General features: G+C 38.0%; 1 protein-coding gene across 1 annotated transcript; it reads left to right on the top strand.

Annotated features, from left to right (window-relative positions):
• Positions 1-850: 850 nt before the first annotated feature.
• SLFN12 (schlafen family member 12) lies at positions 851-19875 on the top strand. The gene is given in 5 exon segments (XM_065898022.1): positions 851-934; positions 936-1893; positions 19257-19555; positions 19557-19790; positions 19792-19875. Coding segments are annotated over 5 exon segments (1659 nt in total).
• The last annotated feature ends 597 nt before the right edge of the window (positions 19876-20472 follow it).

Raw genomic sequence — 20472 nt, 5'->3', positions numbered from 1 at the left:
CAAGTGTAGTGATCACTACCTGTGATGAACTCTTCTCTCAGCTGTCTCTAGGCCATCTATAACAAAGCCGTAATCCCAGCAGACCTTAAAGGGACAGGGTTAATGGGTTTGGGATACTTATACCTAAAGCAGATGTTTTTGTATATAAGAATTTTACCTCATTGAAAATATGTGGATATCTGATAGAAAAAGGGCATAGTGACTTGGCCCACCTTGCTTAAGATCAATGGCCAAAATTTATGAATCTAACTCATCCTTGCAAGAAGGAAAAATTATTAAAATGGCATATTGCTAGATGTCTTTAGACTCCAACTGAGAATTTTCCCAAGGGGTTCCCCAATAAGAGAAAATAATTAAGATAAAGTTGAAATTATTTAAAAAATAAAAGTATATGTAATATATAAAACTAAAATTTGGTTCACTGAGATCAGAAACATAGATAGGCTCCCCTCAGGGGCTTATTTAAGAAAAGAAGAGAGAAGCAAGTTATATAATATTAAGGATTAGAAAAGAGATATAAACACAGATAAAAATTAGATTAAAACAATTAGAAGAGGATCATATAAAACTATGGCAAAAATTTGGAAAATTTGACAGGAGTAGAAATTACTATCATCTTATCATCATTATCATTATCGTCAGTTCAGAATATGTCCCCAAAACCTATTTTATATCTGTATCCTTATCATGGCATCCAGTGGAATATAGGATAAAACAAAATAAAGAATTTTGTTGGGTTTGCCTCACAATACACAATTTGCTATCTCTTTTGCTCAGGTCCTATTTTAAATGGCTCTGTCTGTTTTACAGAAAAGAATTTCTGCTTGGAAGTTGAATGGCTTCTAGGAAAATGACCATCCGTGTTGTTTTGGACACTAACTATGCTGAGCTGGTTCTAGATGTGGGAAAAGTCACTTTCGGGGAGAAGAATAGAAAAAAAAATGAAAGATTGTCAATTGAGAAAAAAGCAGAATGAAAACGTCTCACAACCTGTGGTTGCTTTGCTGAATTCTGGAGGGGTCGTGTGCAGGGCTGAAATTGAGAATGAAAACTATAGTTATGAAAAAGATGGAATAGGATTAGATTTGGAAAATTCTTTTGCCAATATTGTTTCGTTTGTTTCTAAATACTTAGACTTTATGCAGCAAGGTAAATGTTTTCTGATTTTTGTCAAATCGTGGAGCTCAGAAACCTCTGGGTTGAGGATTGCCACCTTGAGCTCCAATTTGTACAAAAGAGATATAACCTCTGTAAAAGTCATGAATGCTACCGCTGCACTGGAATTCCTCAAAGACAGGCTAGAAACTGGAGAGGGATTTTCTTTAATACCTAAATCACCTCCAAAGAGGTACCATTTTGATGTACAAGAAGAAAGTAGCATGAAGGCCTTGGCTGCTGACTTTTTTAATAGGATGCAACTCAGGTACAGAGAAAAACTCACCTTTACTGAATCCACACATGTTGAAATGAAAGACTACTCAACAGAAAAGTTGTTACAACGCATTAAAGATATTCTCCCTCAATATGTTTCTGCATTTGCAAATACTCATGGGGAATATTTGTTTATTGGTTTAAGTGAAAAAAATCAAGAAGTAACTGGCTTTAAAGCAGAGAAGAGTGACCTTGACAAGATAGAAAAAGAAATAGAACAATGCATTAGCAAGTTTCCTGTCTATCACTTCTGTATAGAGAAGAAGAAGATAAATTATTCATGCAAATTCCTTGAAGTATATGATGAAGGAAGTCTTTGTGGACACGTCTGTGCGCTCAAAATAGAGCTATTCTGTTGTGCAGTATTTGCCAAAAAGCCAAATTCCTGGCATGTGAAAGATAATCAAGTGATGCAGCTGACCGTGGAGGAATGGGGCCAATTAATGCTGGATCCTGAACCAAGTGAGGAAGGGGGATTAGAAATAAGGGTATATTTGGCTGGGATGGCAAAGCTTTTTTTTTCTCTTGGATTTGGGGCAACATCAATAGTCCTCAAATTTCAACACCTAATTTACTAATCTCTGGTGGTTACAATCGTAGTTCACTATCTCTACCCACTTAGAAGTTAGCTATTCCATACAGAAAGCACATTACCTCCTCTCTGTAGCACTGCCTGGTATAAAGATCCAATTAACCCTGCTTTTCTTCCTTGTCACTTCTACTCACTTTCAAGGAGAGCCTGTGAATTCCTTCTCCCTTTCCCTTCTGAGCTCGGTTTCAGTAACTGACCACTTCTCTCTCTCAGGAACACTTGCCTCTTTTATTTACTTCCTCCTCCATCTTTCTTTACACCTTTGCATTTATTTCCCTTAGAACCTCTTCCCTCTTCCTCTCCTGTCTCTTCCGTTTGTGAATCAACGTGTAACCCTAAATTGGACTGATAAGAAAAGGATAGTGTTGGTATTTCATCTGATTTTTGGAAAAGAAAAGCCTCCAATGAAATTAGACCAGCACTAGCAACTTAAAAATCTCTGAAAGTACAAGCTTCTTCCTTAGAATCTGCACAAAATTCAGCTCTCCACTAGCCATCATGTCTTCTAATTTTAATTGCTTTTAAAATGAACCCAATTATATGGTAACGTATTCAATTACTATTAACGCATTTTCCTATTAGTATTCAATATAGTGTGTTTCAACAGCCTCAAGGAATAAATTTATAACTTATGTTTGACTTGGGAATCTAAGCACAATATCTAACAATATTTCTATTGGAAAAATGGGGTCATTTCTAAGCAGACTTTTGATATACTAAGCATTTTGTTGATACACTAAGCATTTAGTTGTGACAAATTGAGAAAGTGATTTTTGTTTTTTAAGATTTTTCCAGGTCATTTGAAGAGATGAACCTTCAACAAAGTATGTTATCACCTATACCCCTTGATTGGTCTCTGTATAAATATAAGAATTTGGAAAGTCAGGAGCAGAGATATCACCTTACAGATAATTTAATTCTGGTTTCTTTGGACTTGGTGTGAGTATTTTCAAATCTTCTCTTCACATCAGCTCTATTTTGAAACTTATCATCAAAGTATATTCTGGCATTCAGGGGAATGCTTTGGTGTTTTTAGCACTGAATATGTCAAAATCTAATTTTTCAGATTTTGATTAGACTTTTCTTGGTGTAATAGGAACTCCTTTAATTGGAAGCAAGAGAACCCCAACTCAATTTAGTTTAAAGAAAAAAGGAAGTACATCATGTTGCTGGGAAATCTAGATTGAGACCCAGCTTCATACATTCAGTTACTGAAGAAAGGCCACCATTACTCAGAATCTCTGATTTATCTGTTTTCGTTATTACTGCTTATGGACAACGTGTCATTTTCTGCCATATAAACAGCGTTACCTTGAATATTCTTGTTCAGTCTTCTGGTGCATATTTTCAAGAGTTTCTCCTGGGTCCACACCTAGGAGTAGAATTGCTAGGTCAGGAAGTATGTGAATATTCAAGCAATAAGATAAGATAATGCCAGATTGTTTTCCGAAGTAAATGAGTCACTTTACTCCCAACAACAATATGTTACAAATGCCACATCTTCTCCAGTTGTCAAACTTCTCTTCATTTCTTCTCATCCTCCTTCTTCCCACTCAAATAGGTGTAAAATAGTATCTCTCTGCGTCTACATTTCCCTGCTTATTAATTTGGTTGAGCATATCTTCATATACTTACTGGCCATATGTATTTTATCACTTATGAAAGGCCTATTCTGTCTTTTGCCCATTTTTCTATTAGGCTTTTGTCTTTTTCTTGCTGATGTGTAGGAGATTCTAGAATCCAAATGCTCTTTTGGCCATAAGTATTACAGATTACAGAGATCTTCTCCAAGTTTGTGGCTTTTGTTTTCTCTTTTCTTAAGGCATATTATGATAATTAGTAGTTTGATATTTTAATTTTCTGGTTTAATGCTCTTTGTGCCTTGTGTAAGAGATCATTCTCTACCTTAAGGTTAGAAAGATATTTCCCTTCATTTTCTTCTAAAAGTTTTAGGGTTTTGCACTTTACATTTAAATCCTTGATCCATCTCAGTGGTGATGTAAGAGTACTATTTCATTTTGTTCCATGTGGATGGCCACATTACCCAGCTCCAATTACTGAATAGTTCCCACTTTCACCCACTGATCTGCCATGCCACCTCCAGCATATTACTAAGTATAAGTATAGCCATATTTCTAGAATCCCTATTATGTTCTCTTGGTCAATTTGTCTGTCCCTACATCCACTATACTGTCCTAATATTATAATATCCTATTAAGTACTTAGCAGGGTAAGCCACCTTGCTTTTATTCTTTTTCTTTGACAGTGTCTTGGTGATTTTAAATCATTTAATATATTATACAAATTTTAGAATCTGCTTAAGTGCCGCAAAAAACCCTTTAAGGATTTTGATTGCAGTTACATTGACTAGGTAGATTTGTGACATATTTACATCAATTGTTTTGTACAGTTGAACATAGGAAATCTCTCCATTTGTTTATATCTTCTTTAATGTCTTTAAAGTTTTATAAGTTTCTGTGTACACGTTTTGTACCTTTTTTGTTACATTTATTACTAGTTTTTAAAAAATTTTTTTATTTATTTTATTTTTGGCTGTGTTGGGTCTTCGTTGCTGCATGCAGGCTTTCTCTAGTTGCAGCAAGTAGGGGCTACTCTTTGTCACAGTACGTGGGCTTCTCATTATGGTGGCTTCTCTTGTTGCACAGCATGGGTTCTAGGCACGCGGGCTTCAGTAGTTGTGGCATGCAGGCTCAGTAGCTGTGGTTTGCAGGCTCTAGAGCGCAGGCTCAGTAGTTGTGGCACACGGGCTTAGTTGCTACGTGGCATGTGGGATCTTCCTGGACCAGGGGTCAAACCCGTATCCCCTGCATTGGCAGGCAGTTCACGGGCTCTAGAGCGCAGGCTCAGTAGTTGTGGCACACGGGCTTAGTTGCCCCGTGGCATGTGGGATCTTCCTGGACCAGGGTTCAAACCCGTGTCCCCTGCACTGGCAGGCAGATTCTTAATCACTGTGCCACCAGGGAAGTTCTATTACTAGGCTTTCAAAAAGTTTTTGTTGTTGTAATTGTAATTGATGTCTTTCTTTCTTTTTTTTTCTTTTTCTTTTTTGGCTGCACTGTGCAGCTTGTGGGATCTTTGTTCCCTGACCTGGGATTTAACCGGCGCCCTCGGCAGTGAATGTGTGGAGTCCTACCCACTGGACCGCCAGAGAGTTCCTGATGTTTTTCTTTAAAAGTTACATTTTCTTAGTTTGTTGCTGGTGTGTAGAAATGCAATCAATTTTATATATTGAGTTCATGCTACCTTGTTAAAATTTATTCTGAATAATTTGTCCATAGATTCTTTTTATGTTCTTTATAATTATACTGATTATGTTTTCCTAACCCGTTTTTTTTTTTTTTTTTGCAGTACGCGGGCCTCTCACTGTTGTGGCCTCTCCCGTTGCAGAGCACAGGCTCCGGACGCGCAGGCTCAGCGGCCAGGGCTCACGGGCCCAGCCGCTCCGCGGCATGTGGGATCTTCCCGGACCGGGGCACGAACCAGTCCTCGGAAGAATGCTGCAAACTCAAAAATCTCTCCAGTTGCAATTCTATTTCAAGAGTAGACTGCTCGGGCTCCCCTGGTGGTGCAGTAGTTGAGAGTCCACCTGCTGATGCAGGGGACACGGGTTCGTGTCCCGGTCCGCGAAGATACCACGTGCCGTGGAGCGGCTGGGCCCATGAGCCATGGCCGCTGAGCCTGCGCGTCCGGAGCCTGTGCTCCACAGTGGGAGAGGCCGCAGCAGTGAGAGGCCTGTGTACCGCAAAAAAAGAAAAAAAAAAAAAGAAAAGAAAGAGGAGACTGCTCTTCTGTTTATATCTCCTGCTTTGGTTACTTTTCAGTGCCTTCAAATACTTAATTTTTAATATTTTGTCCAGATTTTACACGTTGCATCTGTGAGAGGGTTAGTCTGACTAAGCTACTCTACCATTGCTTAGAGACAAAAACCTCTCATCTGTTTTTTTTTTTTTGCCTTTTTTTGGATTAAGTATTTTTTTTATTTTCCTGTTCTTCTCTCAGCTTTTAATACATATTATTCTATTATTCCTTTACATGGTTTGCCTAGAAATTACAGTGTACATCTTTATTTTGCTAGTTGTACTTCTTCCCAAGTTTTCAGCTTTATATGAATCCTTTTATTGTTTTAAAATTGTCAATAATACTTCTTATTTGCCCAACGTTTACTCTTTCCAGGAAAATGTATTAATTCCTGAAGTTTAATGCTTTCGTTTGGGATAATTCTCCTTTAAGAAGAAGAACTCTGTTTGACGTTATTTGTAGTGTAGATCTGACAATAAGTTATCTCTTTCTCTCTCTTTCCCCCCACCCATCTGAAAATGTTTTATTTTTGCTTTTTGTTGGATATTTGTGGTACATGTTGAATTCTAGGTTTGCAAACCTTTTCTTTCAGGACTTTAAGATGTCATTCCAATGTCTTCTGGCTTATAGACTTTCTGTAGAAGAATGAATCATAAGTCTTATTGTTGCTTCCTTATAGATTGTGTCTTTTTTCCTCTGACTGCTTTAAAGATTTTTCTGCTGTAGGATGTCTTTCCATTTATCTGTGCCTTCTTTAATTTCCTTCATCAGTGTTTTAGAGTTTTCAGTGTACAAGTCTTTCACTTCTTCAGTTAAGTTTATTCATAAGTATCTTATTCTTTTTGTTACTATTGTCGATTGGATTGTTGTCTTAATTTCCTTTATGGATAGCTTATTGTTAGTGTATAGAAATACTACAGATTTTTGTACATTGACTTTGTATCCTGCAATTTTACTGAATTTTCTTATTAGTTTTAACAGTTTTTGTTGTTGTTGAATCTTTAGGGTTTTCTACATCTATGATCATGTCATCTGCAAACAGAGATCATTTAACTTCTTACTTTCTGATTTGGTTGCTTTTATTTCTATTTCTTGTCTAATTACTTTGGCTAGGACTTCCAGTAGTGTTGAATAGAAGTGGTGAGATGGGCTTCTCTGGTGGCGCAGTGGTTGAGAGTCCACCTGCCGAGGCAGGGGACACGGGTTCGTGCCCCGGTCCGGGAAGATCCCACATGCCACGGAGCGGCTGGGCCCGTGAGCCATGGCCGCTGAGCCTGCGCATCTGGAGCCTGTGCTCCACAGTGAGAGAGGCCACAACAGTGAGAGGCCCGCGTACCGCAAAAAAAAAAAAAAAAAAGAAGTAGTGAGAGTGGGCATTCTTGCCTTGTACTGGATCTTAGAGGAAAAGCTTTCAGTTTTTCTGCATTGGTTATGATGTTGGCTGTGGCTTTTCATATCTGGCCTTTGTTGTGTTGAGGTAAATTCCTTCTATACCTATTTTGTTGACAGTTTTTATAGAATGGATGTTGAATTTCGTTAAATTATTTTTCTGCCTCTGTTGAAATGATTATGTGGTTTTTATCTTTCACTCTGTTAATGTGGTATATCACATTGATTTGTAAATGCTGAACCATCCTTGCATCCCTGGGATAATCCTACTTGGTCATGGTGTATAGTCTTTTTAGTGTGCTTTCAAATTTGGTTTACTAGTATTTTATTGAAGACTTTTTTTTTTTTTTTTTTTGCGGTATGCAGGCCTCTCACCGCTGTGGCCTCCCCTGCCACAGAGCACAGGCTCCGGACACGCAGGCCCAGTGGCCACGGCCCACGGGCCCAGCCACTCCGCTGCATGCGGGATCCTCCCGGACCGGGGCACAAACCCGCATCCCCTGCATTGGCAGGCGGACTCCCAACCACTGTGCCACCAGGGAAGCCCTATTGAAGACTTTTGCATCTATATTAATTCGGGTTATTGGCCTGTAGTTTTCTTTTCTTTTCTTGTGGTATCTTTGTTTGGCTTTAGTATCAGGGTGATGCTGGCCTCATAAAATGAGTTTGGAGGTGTTCCCTCTTTTATTTTTTAGAAGAGATTAAGAAGGATTGGAATTATTTCTTGGAATGTTTGGTAGAATTCACCTATGAATCTATCTGGACTTGGGCTTTTCTTCATAGGGAGGCTTCAATCCTTCAGTCTCTTTAATTGTTATTGGTCTGTTTAGATTTTCTATTTCTTTTTGATTCAGTCTTGGTAAGTTGTATGTTTCTTGAAATTTATCTGTTTCTTCTAGATTATCCAGTTTGTTGGCATATAATTATTCATAAGAGTCCCTTTTGGTCCTTTTTATATGTTAAGCACCCATTGTAATGTTTTCTTTATCATTTCTGGTTTTATTTATTTGAGATTTCTCTCTCATTTTTGCTTAGTTTGTCTGGCTAAAGTTTGTCATTTTCGTTTATCTTTTTTTAAGAAACCAACTCTTAGTTTTGTTGATTTTTTTCTGTTATTTTTCTATTCTCTACTTGATTTAATTATGCTCTAATCTTTATTATTTCCTTCCTTCTGATAATATGGAGCTTACTTTGTTGTTGTTTTTCAGTTCTTTGAGGTGTAAGGTTATGTTGTTTGTTATATTTTTATTTTATAATGTAGGCCTTTATCACTATAAACTTACCTATTAATACTGCTTTTGTTACAACCCATAATTTTTGGTATATTGTATTTTCATTTGTCCTGAGATATTTCTGAAATTCCCTTTGGATTTCTGCCTTGACCTAATGGCTATTCAACAGTGTGCTGTTTAGTTTCCAAGTATTCGTGAAATTCTCATTTTATTGTTGTTATTGATCTCTAGTTTCCTTTATTTTGGTCAGAACAATACTTGGTATGGTTTCAATCTTCCTAAATTTGTTACGACTTGTTTGTGACCTAACGTGATCTGTCTCAGAGAATGTCCCATGTGCACTTGAGAAGAATGTGTGTTCTGCTGGAGGGTGGAAAGTTCTGTATATGTCTAAGTTCATTTGATCTTTAGTTCAAGTCTGTTATTTTCTTATTTGGATGTTCTAACCATTATTGAGAGTGAAAATAGTGAAGTCTTATACTAATATTTTATTGCTGCCAACTTCTCCATTCAGATTTTTCAGTATTTGCTTTATATACTTATGTGCTGTGATGTTGGGTGCATATATATTTACAGTTGTTACATCTCACTATTGAATTGACCCTTTTATCATTGTGTTTTGACTTCTTTGTCTCCAAAGACTACTTTTTTTTTTTAAATTATTTTATTTTATTTTATTTATTTATTTTTTTGACCTCACTGCACGGCATGTGGGATCTTAGTTCCCTGATCAGGGATGCAACCCACGTCCCCTGCATTGGAAACTCAGAGTCTTAACCACTGGACCGCCAGGGAGGTCCCACTAAAGACTATTTTAGACTTTAATTCTATTTTTTCTGATATAAGTATTGCCATTCCTGCTTTCTTTTAGTTACCATTTCTCTGGAGTATCGTTTTCCATCTCTTCATTTTCAACATATATGCGTCCTTGAATCTAAAGTGAGTTTCTTTTAGACAGCATATAATTGGATCTTGGTTTTTAATGCGTACAACCACTCTAAATTTTTTTATTGGAAACATTAAACCATTTTCATTTAAAGTAATTATTAGTAGGGAAGGATTTATTATTGTCATTTTCTTAACTGTTTTCTGTTTGTTCTTTTGTCCCTTTTTTCTCTCTTGCTGTCATCTTTGTGCTTCATTAGGGTTTTGTGGGGGGGGATTGTTTGTTTTATTTTTTGTATTGTTAGGCTTGACTCCTTCCTCTTTTTGTGGTGTAACTTCTATAGGTATTTTCTTTGCAATTACCATAGGGCTCACACAAAATATCTTATAGCTGTAAGAGTCTACTTTAAGCTGATAACAACTTAATTTCACTTGCATATAAAAACTATACTTTTACCTCTTCTCCCTCCACATTATATGCTATTAATGTCACAGTTTATATCTCTTTATATTGTGTATCTAATAACATAAGTTAATTATAGTTATTTTTAATACTTTAGTCATTTAAAATTTTTAACATCTTTATTGGAGTATAATTGCTTTACAATGTTGTGTTACTTTCTGCTGTATAACAAAGTGAATCAGCTATATGTATACGTATATCCTCATATCCCCTCCCTCTTGCGTCTCCCTGCTACCCTCCCTATCCCACCCCTCTAGGTGGTCACAAAGCACCGAGCTGATCTCCTTGTGCTATGAGGCTGCTTCCCACTAGCTATCTACTTTACATTTGGTAGTGTATATATGTCAATGCCACTCTCTCACTTCATCCCAGCTTACCCTTCCCCCTCCCTGTGTCCTCAAGTCCATTCTCTGCGTCTGCATCTTTATTCCTGTCCTGCCCCTAGGTTCTTCAGAACCATTTTTGTTTTTTAGATTCCATATATATGTGTTAGCATATGGTATTTGTTATTCTCTTTCTGACTTACTTCACTCTGTGTGACAGACTCTAGGTCCATCCACCTCACTGCAAATAACTCAATTTCGTTTCTTTTTATGGCTGAGTAATATTCCATTGTATACATGTGCCATACTTCTTTATCCATTCATCTGTCAATGGATACTTAGGTTGCTTTCTATTGTAGATAGAGCTGCAATGAATATTGTGGTACATGACTCTTTTTGAATTACGGTTTTCTCAGGGTATATGCCCAGTAGTGGGATTGCTAGGTCATATGGTAGTTCTGTTTTTACTTTTCCAATGAACCTCCATACTGTTCTCCATAGTGGCTGTATCAATTTACATTCCCACAAACAGTGCAAGAGGGTTCCCTTTTCTCCACACCCTCTCCAGCATTTATCATTTATAGATTTTTTGATGAAGGCCATTCTGACCGGTGTGAGATGATACCTCACTGTAGTTTTGACTTGCATTTCTCTAATGATTGGTGATGTTGAGCATCTTTTCATGTGTTTGTTGGCAATCTGTATATCTCTGGAGAAATGTCTATTTAGGTCTTCTGCCTATTTTTGGATTGGGTTGTTTGTTTTTTTGATATTGAGCTGCCTGTATATTTTGGAGATTAATCCTTTGTCAGTTGCTTTGTTTGCAAATATTTTCCCCCATTCTGAGGGTTGTCTTTTCATCTTGTTTATGATTTCCTTTGCTGTGCAAAAGCTTTTAAGTTTCATTAGGTCCCATTTGTTTATTTTTGTTTTTATTTCCATTTCTCTAGGAGGTAAGTCAAAAAGGATATTGCTGTGATTTATGTCATAGAGTGTTCCACCTACGTTTCCTCTAAGAGTTTTATAGTGTCTGGCCTTACATTTAGGTCTTTAAATCCATTTTGAGTTGATATTTGTGCATGGTGTTAGGGAGTGTTATAATTTCATTCTTTTACATGTAGCTTTCCAGTTTTCCCAGCACCACTTGTTGAAGAGGCTGTCTTTTCTCCCTTGTATATTCTTGCCTCCTTTATCAAAGATAAGGTGACCATATGTGTGTGGGTTTATCTCTGGGCTTTCTATCCTATTCCATTGATCTATATTTCTGTTTTTGTACCAGTACCATACTGTCTTGATTACTGTAGCTTTGTAGTATAGTCTGAAGTCAGGGAGCCTGATTCCTCCAGCTCCATTTTTCTTTCTCAAGATGGCTCTGACTATTCGGGGTCTTTTGTGTTTCCATACAAATTGTGAATTTTTTTGTTCTAGTTTTGTGGAAAATGCCATTGGTCATTTGATAGGGATTGCATTGAATCTGTAGATTGCTTTGGGTAGTATAGTCATTTTCACAATATTGATTCTTCCAATCCAAGAACATGGTATATCTCTCCATCTGTTTGTATCATCTTTAATTTCTTTCATCAGTGTATTATAGTTTTCTGCATACAGGTCTTTTGTCTCCTTAGGTAGGTTTATTCCTAGGCATTTGATTCTTTTTGTTGCAATGGTAAATGGGAGTGTTTCCTTAATTTCTCTTTCAGATTTTTCATCATTAGTGTATAGGAATGCAAGAGATTTCTGTGCATTAATTTTGTCTCCTGCTACTTTACCAAATTCATTGATTAGCTCCAGTAGTTTTCTGGTAGCATCTTTAGGATTCTCTATGTATAGTATCATGTCATCTGCAAACAGTGACAGTTTTACTTCTTCTTTTTTGATTTGGATTCCTTTTATTTCTTTTTATTCTCTCATTGCTGTGGCTAAAACTTCCAAAACTAGTCAGCAACCTTGTCTTGTGCCTGATCTTAGTGGAAATGGTTTCAGTTTTTCACCATTGAGAACAATGTTGACTGTGGGTTTGTCATATATGACCTTTATTATGTTGAAGTAAGTTCCCTCTATGCCTACTTTCTGGAGGGTTTTTATCATAAATGGGTGTTGAATTTTGTCAAAAGCTTTTTCTGCATCTATTGAGATTATCATATGGTTTTTCTCCTTCAATTTGTTAATATGTTGTATCACATTGATTGATTTGCATATATTGAAGAATCCTTGCATTCCTGGGATAAACCCCACTTGATCATGCTGTATGATCCTTTCAATGTCCTGTTGTATTCTGTTTGCTAGTATGTTGTTGAGGATTTTTGTATCTATATTCATCAGTGATATTGGCCTGTAGTTTTCTTTTTCTTTTTCTTTTTTTTTTTTTTTTTGTGGTACGCAGGCCTCTCACTGTTGTGGCCTCTCCAGTTGCGGAACACAGGCTTCAGACGCACAGGCTCAGCAGCCATGGCTCACGGGCCCAGCCGCTCCACGGCACGTGGGATCTTCCCAGACCGGGGCACGAACCCGTGTCCCCTGCATCAGCAGGCGGACTCTCAACCACTGCGCCACCAGGGAAGCCCTGTAGTTTTCTTTTTTTGTGACATCTTTGGTTTTGGTATCCTGGTGATGGCAGCCTCATAGAATGAGTTTGGGTGTGTTCCTCACTCTGCTATGTTTTGGAAGAGTTTGAGAAGGATGGGTGTTAGCTCTTCTCTAAATGTTTGATAGAATTCGCCTGTGAAGCCATCTGGTCCTGGGCTTTTGTTTGTTGGAAGATTTTTAATCACAGTTTCAATTTCAGTGCTTGTGATTGGTCTGTTTATATTTTCTATTTCTTCCTGGTTCAGTCTTGAAAGGTTGTGCTTTTCTAAGAATCGGTCCATTTCTTCCAGGTTGTCCATTTCATGGGCATATAGTTGCTTGTAGTGATCTCTCATGATCCTTTGTATTCTGCACTGTCAGTCGTTACTTCTCCTTTTTCATTTCTAATTCTGTTGATTTGAGTCTTCTCCCTTTTTTTCTTGATGAGTCTGGCTACTGGTTTATCAATGTTGTTTATCTTCTCAAAGAACCAGCTTTTAGTTTTATTGATCTTTGTTATCGTTTCCTTCATCTCTTTTTCCATTTATTTCTGATTTGATCTTTATGATTTCTTTCCTTCTGCTAACTTTGGGATTTTTTTGTTCTTCTTTCTCTAATTGCTTTAGGTGTAAGGTTAAGTTGTTTATTTGAGATTTTTCTTGTTTCTTGAGGTAGGATTGTATTGCTATTAAACTTCCCTCTTAGAACTGCTTTTGCTGCATCCCATAGGTTTTGGGTCGTCATGTTTCATTGTCCGTTGTTTCTAGGTATTTTTGATTTCCTCTTTGATTTCTTGGTTATTTCGTAGTGTATTGTTTAGCCTCCATGTGTTTGTATTTTTTACAGTTTTTTCCCCTGTAATTGATATCTAGTCTCATAGCATTGTGGCTGGAAAAGGTACTTGATACGATTTCAATTTTCTTAAATTTACCAAGGCTTGATTTGTGACCCAAGATATGATCCATCCTGGAGAATGTTCCATGAGCACTTGAGAAGAAACTGTATTTTGTTGTTTTTGGATGGAATGTTCTATAAATATCAATTAAGTTCATATTGTTTAATGTGTCATTTAAAACTTCTGTTTCCTTATTTATTTTCATTTTGGATGATCTGTCCATTGGTGGAAGTGGGGTGTTAGAGTCCCCTACTATGATTGTGTTACTGTCGATTTCCCCTTTTATGGCTGTTAGCACTTGCCTTATGTATTGAGGTGCTTCTATGTTGGGTGCATAAATATTTACAATTGTTATTGGGTCTCTTGTAGACAGCATATATATGGGTCCTGTTTTTGTATCCATTCAGTCAGTCTATGTCTTTTGGTTGGATCATTTAATCCATTTACATTTAAGGTAATTATCGATATGTATGTTCCTATCACCATTTTCTTAACTGTTTTGGGTTTGTTTTTGTAGGTCTTTTCCTTTTCTTGTGTTTCCCGCTTAGAGAAGTTCCTTTAGCATTTGTTGTAAAGCTGGTTTGGTGGTGCTGAATTCTCTTAGTTTTTGCTTGTCTGTAAAGGTTTTAATTTCTCCATCGAATCTGAATGAGATCCTTGCTGGGTAGAGTAATCTTGGTTGTAGGGCTTCCCTGGTGGTGCAGTGGTTAAGAATCCGCCTGCCAATGCAGGGGACACGGGTTTGAGCCCTGGTGCAGGAAGATCCTACATGCCACAGAGCAACTAAGCCCATGCACCACAACTACTGAGCCTGCGCTCTAGAACCCGTGAGCCAACAGCTGTTGAGCCCAAGTGCTGCAACTACTGAAGCCTCACACCTAGAGCCTGTGCTCCACGAGAGAAGCCACTGCAATGAGAAGCCTGAGTACCACAATGAAGACTAGCCCCCACTAGCCGCAATTAGAGAAAGCCCGCACGCAGCAACGAAGACCCAATGCAGCCAAAAATAAATAAATAAGTAAGTAAGTAAATATTTTTTAACAATCTTGGTTGTAGGTTTTTCCCTTTCATCACTTGAAATATGTCCTGTCACTCCCTTCTGGCTTGCAGAGTTTCTGCTGAAAGATCTGCTGTTAACCTTATGGGGATTCCCTTGTATGTTGTTTGTTGCTTTTCCCTTGCTGCTTTTAATACTCTTTCTTTGTATTTAATTTTTGATAGTTTGATTAATATGTGTCTTGGAGTGTTTCTCCTTGGATTTATCCTGTATGGGACTCTCTGAGCTTCCAGGACTTGATTAATTATTTCCTTTCTTATACTAGGGAAGTTTTCAACTGTAATCTCTTCAAATATTTTCTCAGTCCCTTTCTTTTTCTTTTCCTCTTCTGGGACCCCTATCATTTGAATGTTGGTGCATTTAATGTTGTCCCAGAGGTCTCTGAGACGGTCCTCAATTCTTTTCTTTCTTTCTTCTTTATTCTGCTCTACGGTAGTTATTTCCACTATTTTATTTTCCAGGTCACTTATCCATTCTTCTGCCTCAGTTATTCTGCTATTGATTCCTTCTATAGAATTTTTAATTTCATTTATTGTGTTGTTCATCATTGTTTGTTTGCTCTTTAGTTCTTTTAGGTCCTTGTTAAACGTTTCTTGTATTTTCTCCATTCTATTTCCAAGATTTTGGATCATCTTTATTATCATTCCTCTGAATTCTTTTTCAGGTAGACTGCCTACTTCCTCTTCATTTGTTTGGTCTGGTGGGTTTTTACTTTCTTCCTTCATCTGCTGTGTATTTCTTTGTCTTCTCATTTTGCTTAACTTACTGTGTTTGAGGTCTCCTTTTTGCAGGCTGCAGGTTCATAGTTTCCGTTGTTTTTGGTGTCTGCCCCCAGTGGGTAAGTTTAGTTCAGTGGGTTGTGTTGGCTTCCTGGTGGAGGGGACTGGGGCCTGTATTCTGGTGGATGAGGCTGAATCTTGTCTTTCTGGTGGGCAGGACCACGTCTGGTGGTGTGTTTTGGGGTGTCCATGAACTTATTATGATTTTAGGCAGCCTCTCTGCTAATGGATGTGGTTGTGTTTCTGTCTTGCTAGTTGTTTGGCATGGGGTGTCCAGCACTGGAGCTTGCTGGTCGTTGAGTGGAGCTGGGTCTTAGCATTGAGATGGAGATCTCTGGGAGAGCTCTCACTGATTGATATTACGTGGAGCCGGGAGGTCTCTGGTGGTCCAATGTCCTGAACTCGGCTCTCCCACCTCAGAGGCTCAGGCCTGACACCTGGCCAGAGCACCAAGACCCTGCCAGCCACATGGCTCCAAAGGGACATATGACGGGTCCAAGATTCCTGAACCAAGACATCTCAGGGTCTAGGAGAGAGAGGCAGAGAGATGAGGAACAATCCTGGCGCTGTGTGGAAGGGACTCCGTCCCAGAAGCCCCAGAGGAAGGAACTGCCTCTAGTTAGCTTGTCACTGTATACACAATGCCTGGCACACTGTGCTTGGTAAGTATTCGGTGAATGAATGAACGCATCTCATTTAACTTTTATACTAAATTAAAAGTCATTTATCCACTACCGTTATAATAATATGGTTTTCTGTTTTTGTCTCTATATTTACCTTTACCAATGACTTTTATGCTTTCATGTTGCTGTTTAACATCTTTTATTTTCAACTTGAAGAACTCCCTTTAGCATTTCTTATAAAGTAGGTCTAATAGTGATGAATTCTCTTAGCTTTTGTTTGTTTTAGAAAGTCTTTATCTCCCCCTCACTTCTGAAGGACAGGTTTGCGGTGTATATATTCTTGGTTGGAAGTTTTCTTCTGTCAGAACTTTGAATATATCATCCCACTCTCTTCTGGCATTCAGTGTTTCTTAAGAAAAAGCCGCTGATAGTCTTATCAGGGGTTCTCTTTTATGTTACAAGTTGCTTTTCTCTTACTGCTTTCAAAGTTATCCTTTTTATCTTTAACTTTTGACAATTTGATTATAATGTGTCTAAATGTAAGTATCTTCTGATTCAGCTTACTTGGTATGTTTTGGACTTCCTAGATCTGGATGTTCATTTTGAGGTTTGAAGAGGTTTCGGCATTACTTCTTGGCATAAGCTTTCTGCACCTTTTTCTTTTTTCCTTCTGGAACTTCCATAATGCATACATTGGTTTACTTTATGGTGTGCCATCAGTTTTCACTCTTTTTCATTCTTTTTTCTTTTTTCTCTTTTTACTGGATGATTTCCAGTGACCTGTCTTCCAGTTTATTGGTCTTTTCTTCTGCTTGATCTAGTCTGTTGTTGAACCCCTCTATTGAATTTTTCAGTTAACTTGTTGTATTCTTCAGTTCTATGATTTCTTTTTGCTACTTTTTAGTATTTTCTGCCTCTGTTGAAAACCTCCCTTTGTTCACACATTGCTTTCGTGACCTAAGAAAACATCATTAAGGCCATTATTTTGAATTCTCTTTTGGGTAAATCATGTAGCTCCATTTCATTAAGAAAAGATTTCTAGAGATTAATCTTGTCCTTTAATTTTGAACGTATTCCCCTGTTTCTTCTTTTTTCTTGACTCTGTGTTGGTTTCTGCACATTATATAAAACAGCCACTTCTTCCAGTTTTCACAGACTGACCTCATGTAGGAGATGAACTCACTAATCAGTTCAGCCAGAGATTCTGGGTACCTCTCAAAGCTTTGTGCTCATTTTAGATGCTGTCTTTGTTCTTAGTGTTCCCCAGAAGACTATCGTAAGCCAAGTCCCATCAGTGCCCTGATTCAGACAAGATAGAAGCCAGTGCCTCAAGTTGCAGCCAGAAATGTTGAAGCACTAGGTGTGTGTCCCAATTCCTCCTCTCTTAGGGAGAAGTTGAGAGATGGAGTTTATCACCCACTTGCTCTTGACAAATACCTGCTTACTAGTTCAGACTGTGTGCTCTTTCAAACTGTTGCTTTGCTCTCTGTTGCCCTCCAGAACCTAGTGAATGCCAGGCCCTGTCAGCTCTCAGAGAAGGATGGGTTAGAAGTCAGTCCCTCTGGTAGCAACTGGAATGTTTTGGGAGCTAGATGTGCATTCCAACTCCTTTTAGGGAGAATCGGAGACTTGGTTTTATAACTGGAGTGGGTCAGGGGAAGAGCAACAGGAGGTATCCACATGCCCATTCAAACTCCCAAGGGACTGATGATTGCTTTCTCCATCAGCTCCCAGAGACAGACAGTTAAGATGCCAGACTCTCAGACAGCAGGTACGAAAGTTAGGGCACTAGATGTGCCCTAACTCTTCTCTTCTTCCAGAGAGAAGCTGGGAACTGACTTTATTGTCTGCTTGCTCTCTACTGAGCCAAAAGGAAGAACCACTGGAAGTGCTCTGGGCCCAGGAGACTAGTGAATGCTGGGCTTCATCAGCTCTCAGAGATAGGCAAGTTAGAAGCCAGTCTCTTGGGTAGCAGCCATAAAAGATGGGGTACTAGATGTGTGGTCCAAACCTTTTGCTCCTTAGGAAGAAGCTAGGATTTGAGGGTACCCTCCTGACTGTATGGTGCTGTGCTAGGGGTGAAGTTTATGGCAAGGCTGTGTCTCAACTTTTCCTACCCATTTCAATGTGGTTATTTTCTCAGTCACCCAGTGTGCAGGAGTCTCTCAACTAGTTTCCAGATTTTTCTCAGAGGGAATTGATCCACATGTAGCTGTTTGTTTGTTGCATCCACAGGTGGAGGGAGAGTCTGGAGCCTCCTATTCTGTCCTCTTGGTCTTTAAGTCCCTTTTTGATAAATTCCAATACCTGAATCACTTGTCAGTCTTTTTCTCGTATCTATTTTTTCTCTTGTTTTTTTTTTTTTTTGGTAGTTTGTCCTGATTTTTATCATATCTCTGAATTTTCTTATTATACCATGGATGGCAAATTATAGAGGCTTTGGAAGATGTTACATTCCTCCAAAGAGGATTATACTTTGTTTTGTCAGGTAGATAGAGTACCAGTGATAACCCTGATTTTTTTTGAAGATTGGTTTTATGCTTTTCTAGGGATAATATCTTTAAATTTTGCCTTTACTATTAGGTCATGGCTCTTCTTGAATCTCAGCTTAAAGTCTGGGGTGTTTACCACAGGCCCTCCACTTTGAAGGGACTTGAATTCCAGTCTAAGTCTGCCATCACCATGAGGTTGATGAAATTCAGGTTCAGCTCTTTAGCCTCCCAGTTGATATTTTCTTCTGGGTTTCCAGCATCTCACCCTGTATTTGCCAGTGAATTGAAAAAAATTTGTATGTAGATTTTGGCTGCTTCTCTGCAGTTTCATCCTCTCTGAGATTTTCCCACTCAAATTCCAGATCCTCTGGTAGCCGTGAATTCCAACCTCTTTTAATTCAGCATAGTAAAACTCATGTTTCTGCTTGGGCTCTATTCACCCATTACATGATATGGAAAATATCCTTAGACAAAAAGCTAGGATGATTGTGGCACTACTTCCTGTGCTTCCTCTCCATCAAAGATTGTAACCCTTTAAGTCCTGCTTGTACTGGTTGCTCTCCAATTCTTTAAATTTCTGTTTTATATATTTTATACAACTTTTATAGTTGTTTTTGGTGGGAGGGTTGGTCTGGTACAAGCTACTTTGCCATGGTTGGAATTGGAAGCTTCCAGTGTTTAAAATTTTATTATAATTATTTTCATATCTAGTGCCATCAGAAAAGGTGACATATGTTCCAGAAATCCTCTATGAGAAACTGTTCTCACAACACAAAGGACTTGCACAGTTAATACATAATGAAATAGGCTCCGTTCATCAAGGTACATTGATCTTTTCTAAGAGCTGGTCTTTGGATCTGGGCTTGCAAGAGAACCAGAAAGTCATCTGTGATGCACTTCTAATTGCCCAGGACCGTCCACCAGTCTTATACACCTTCCTCAGGGAACTGAATAAGGAATTAAAAGGTTATTCTATACAAACTGCCTTAACTTTAAAGAAGAAACTGGTAAAAAATTGGTGGTTACAGTGGGAAAGTGTGTGTCATGACAAAGATCTATTGGAGTGAAGAATCTTCTACATTGACTGAAGGCAATATAAGACTTCTTCATGATTCAAGCTTATCTGCAATTTACCCTAAGTCCTACACTCTTATAACCACTCAAACAATGAGTGACTTGAAGAAGGCCCTTTTTATAGTCTTGAAGAGACTCGGAACTTTGAATGACCAATTTGACTCTGAGATTTCTCAACACCTCTCAGATAATCAGTATGGATTACTTTCAGAGGAATGAAAAAAGGATGTTTAAATATTGTCCAAGGCTCACCTGAACCATGAAAAGTAGACCAGGCTACAAAGATGTTTTTCATTATATAGTCAATGGTGTTCTCAAATTCTGGAAAATATGCCTTTGAAAAGCTTTGCAAGGAAGACAACATGATGGGACCTTGGAAAATCAAATTTAGTCTTCATTTATTTCTTCCTAAATGGTCTTCATAGGTGTTGCTTAAGAGTTATTAAGAAAATAAATTTGTTAATTATGCTGTGCACAGTTTGTTATTTACTCCATGCATAGTTTATGGATAAATTGTCTTCCACTTTTAAGTTGGGGAAAATGGCAATACTTTTATTTTTAATAACAACAACAACGAAAATTCCCAGGATATTCCCAGAAAACCTTTATAACTTAGAAAAGATTATCATTGATGACATTCAGAGTATTTATAATGGAAATGAAGAAGAAGGCAAAATTTATTACCCATCCTGCAAAATTCTCTGTTTTCTTGGATGAGTTTTACACTATTCACTTGGAGGAGTTAGGGCTTGTTTAATTGCTCAGCTGGTACCCTTAAGAACTCAGCAGAATCGTCATTTTAACAGCTAGAGAAACAGCTAGAGTTGGTGGAATTGAAGGTGATACAGAGTTT

The sequence above is a fragment of the Phocoena phocoena genome, chromosome 19, assembly GCF_963924675.1.
Source record: "Phocoena phocoena chromosome 19, mPhoPho1.1, whole genome shotgun sequence".
NCBI lineage: Eukaryota > Metazoa > Chordata > Mammalia > Artiodactyla > Phocoenidae > Phocoena > Phocoena phocoena.
The sequence above is the reverse complement of the archived record's forward strand: the minus strand, read 5'-3'. Positions and strand labels throughout refer to the sequence as shown.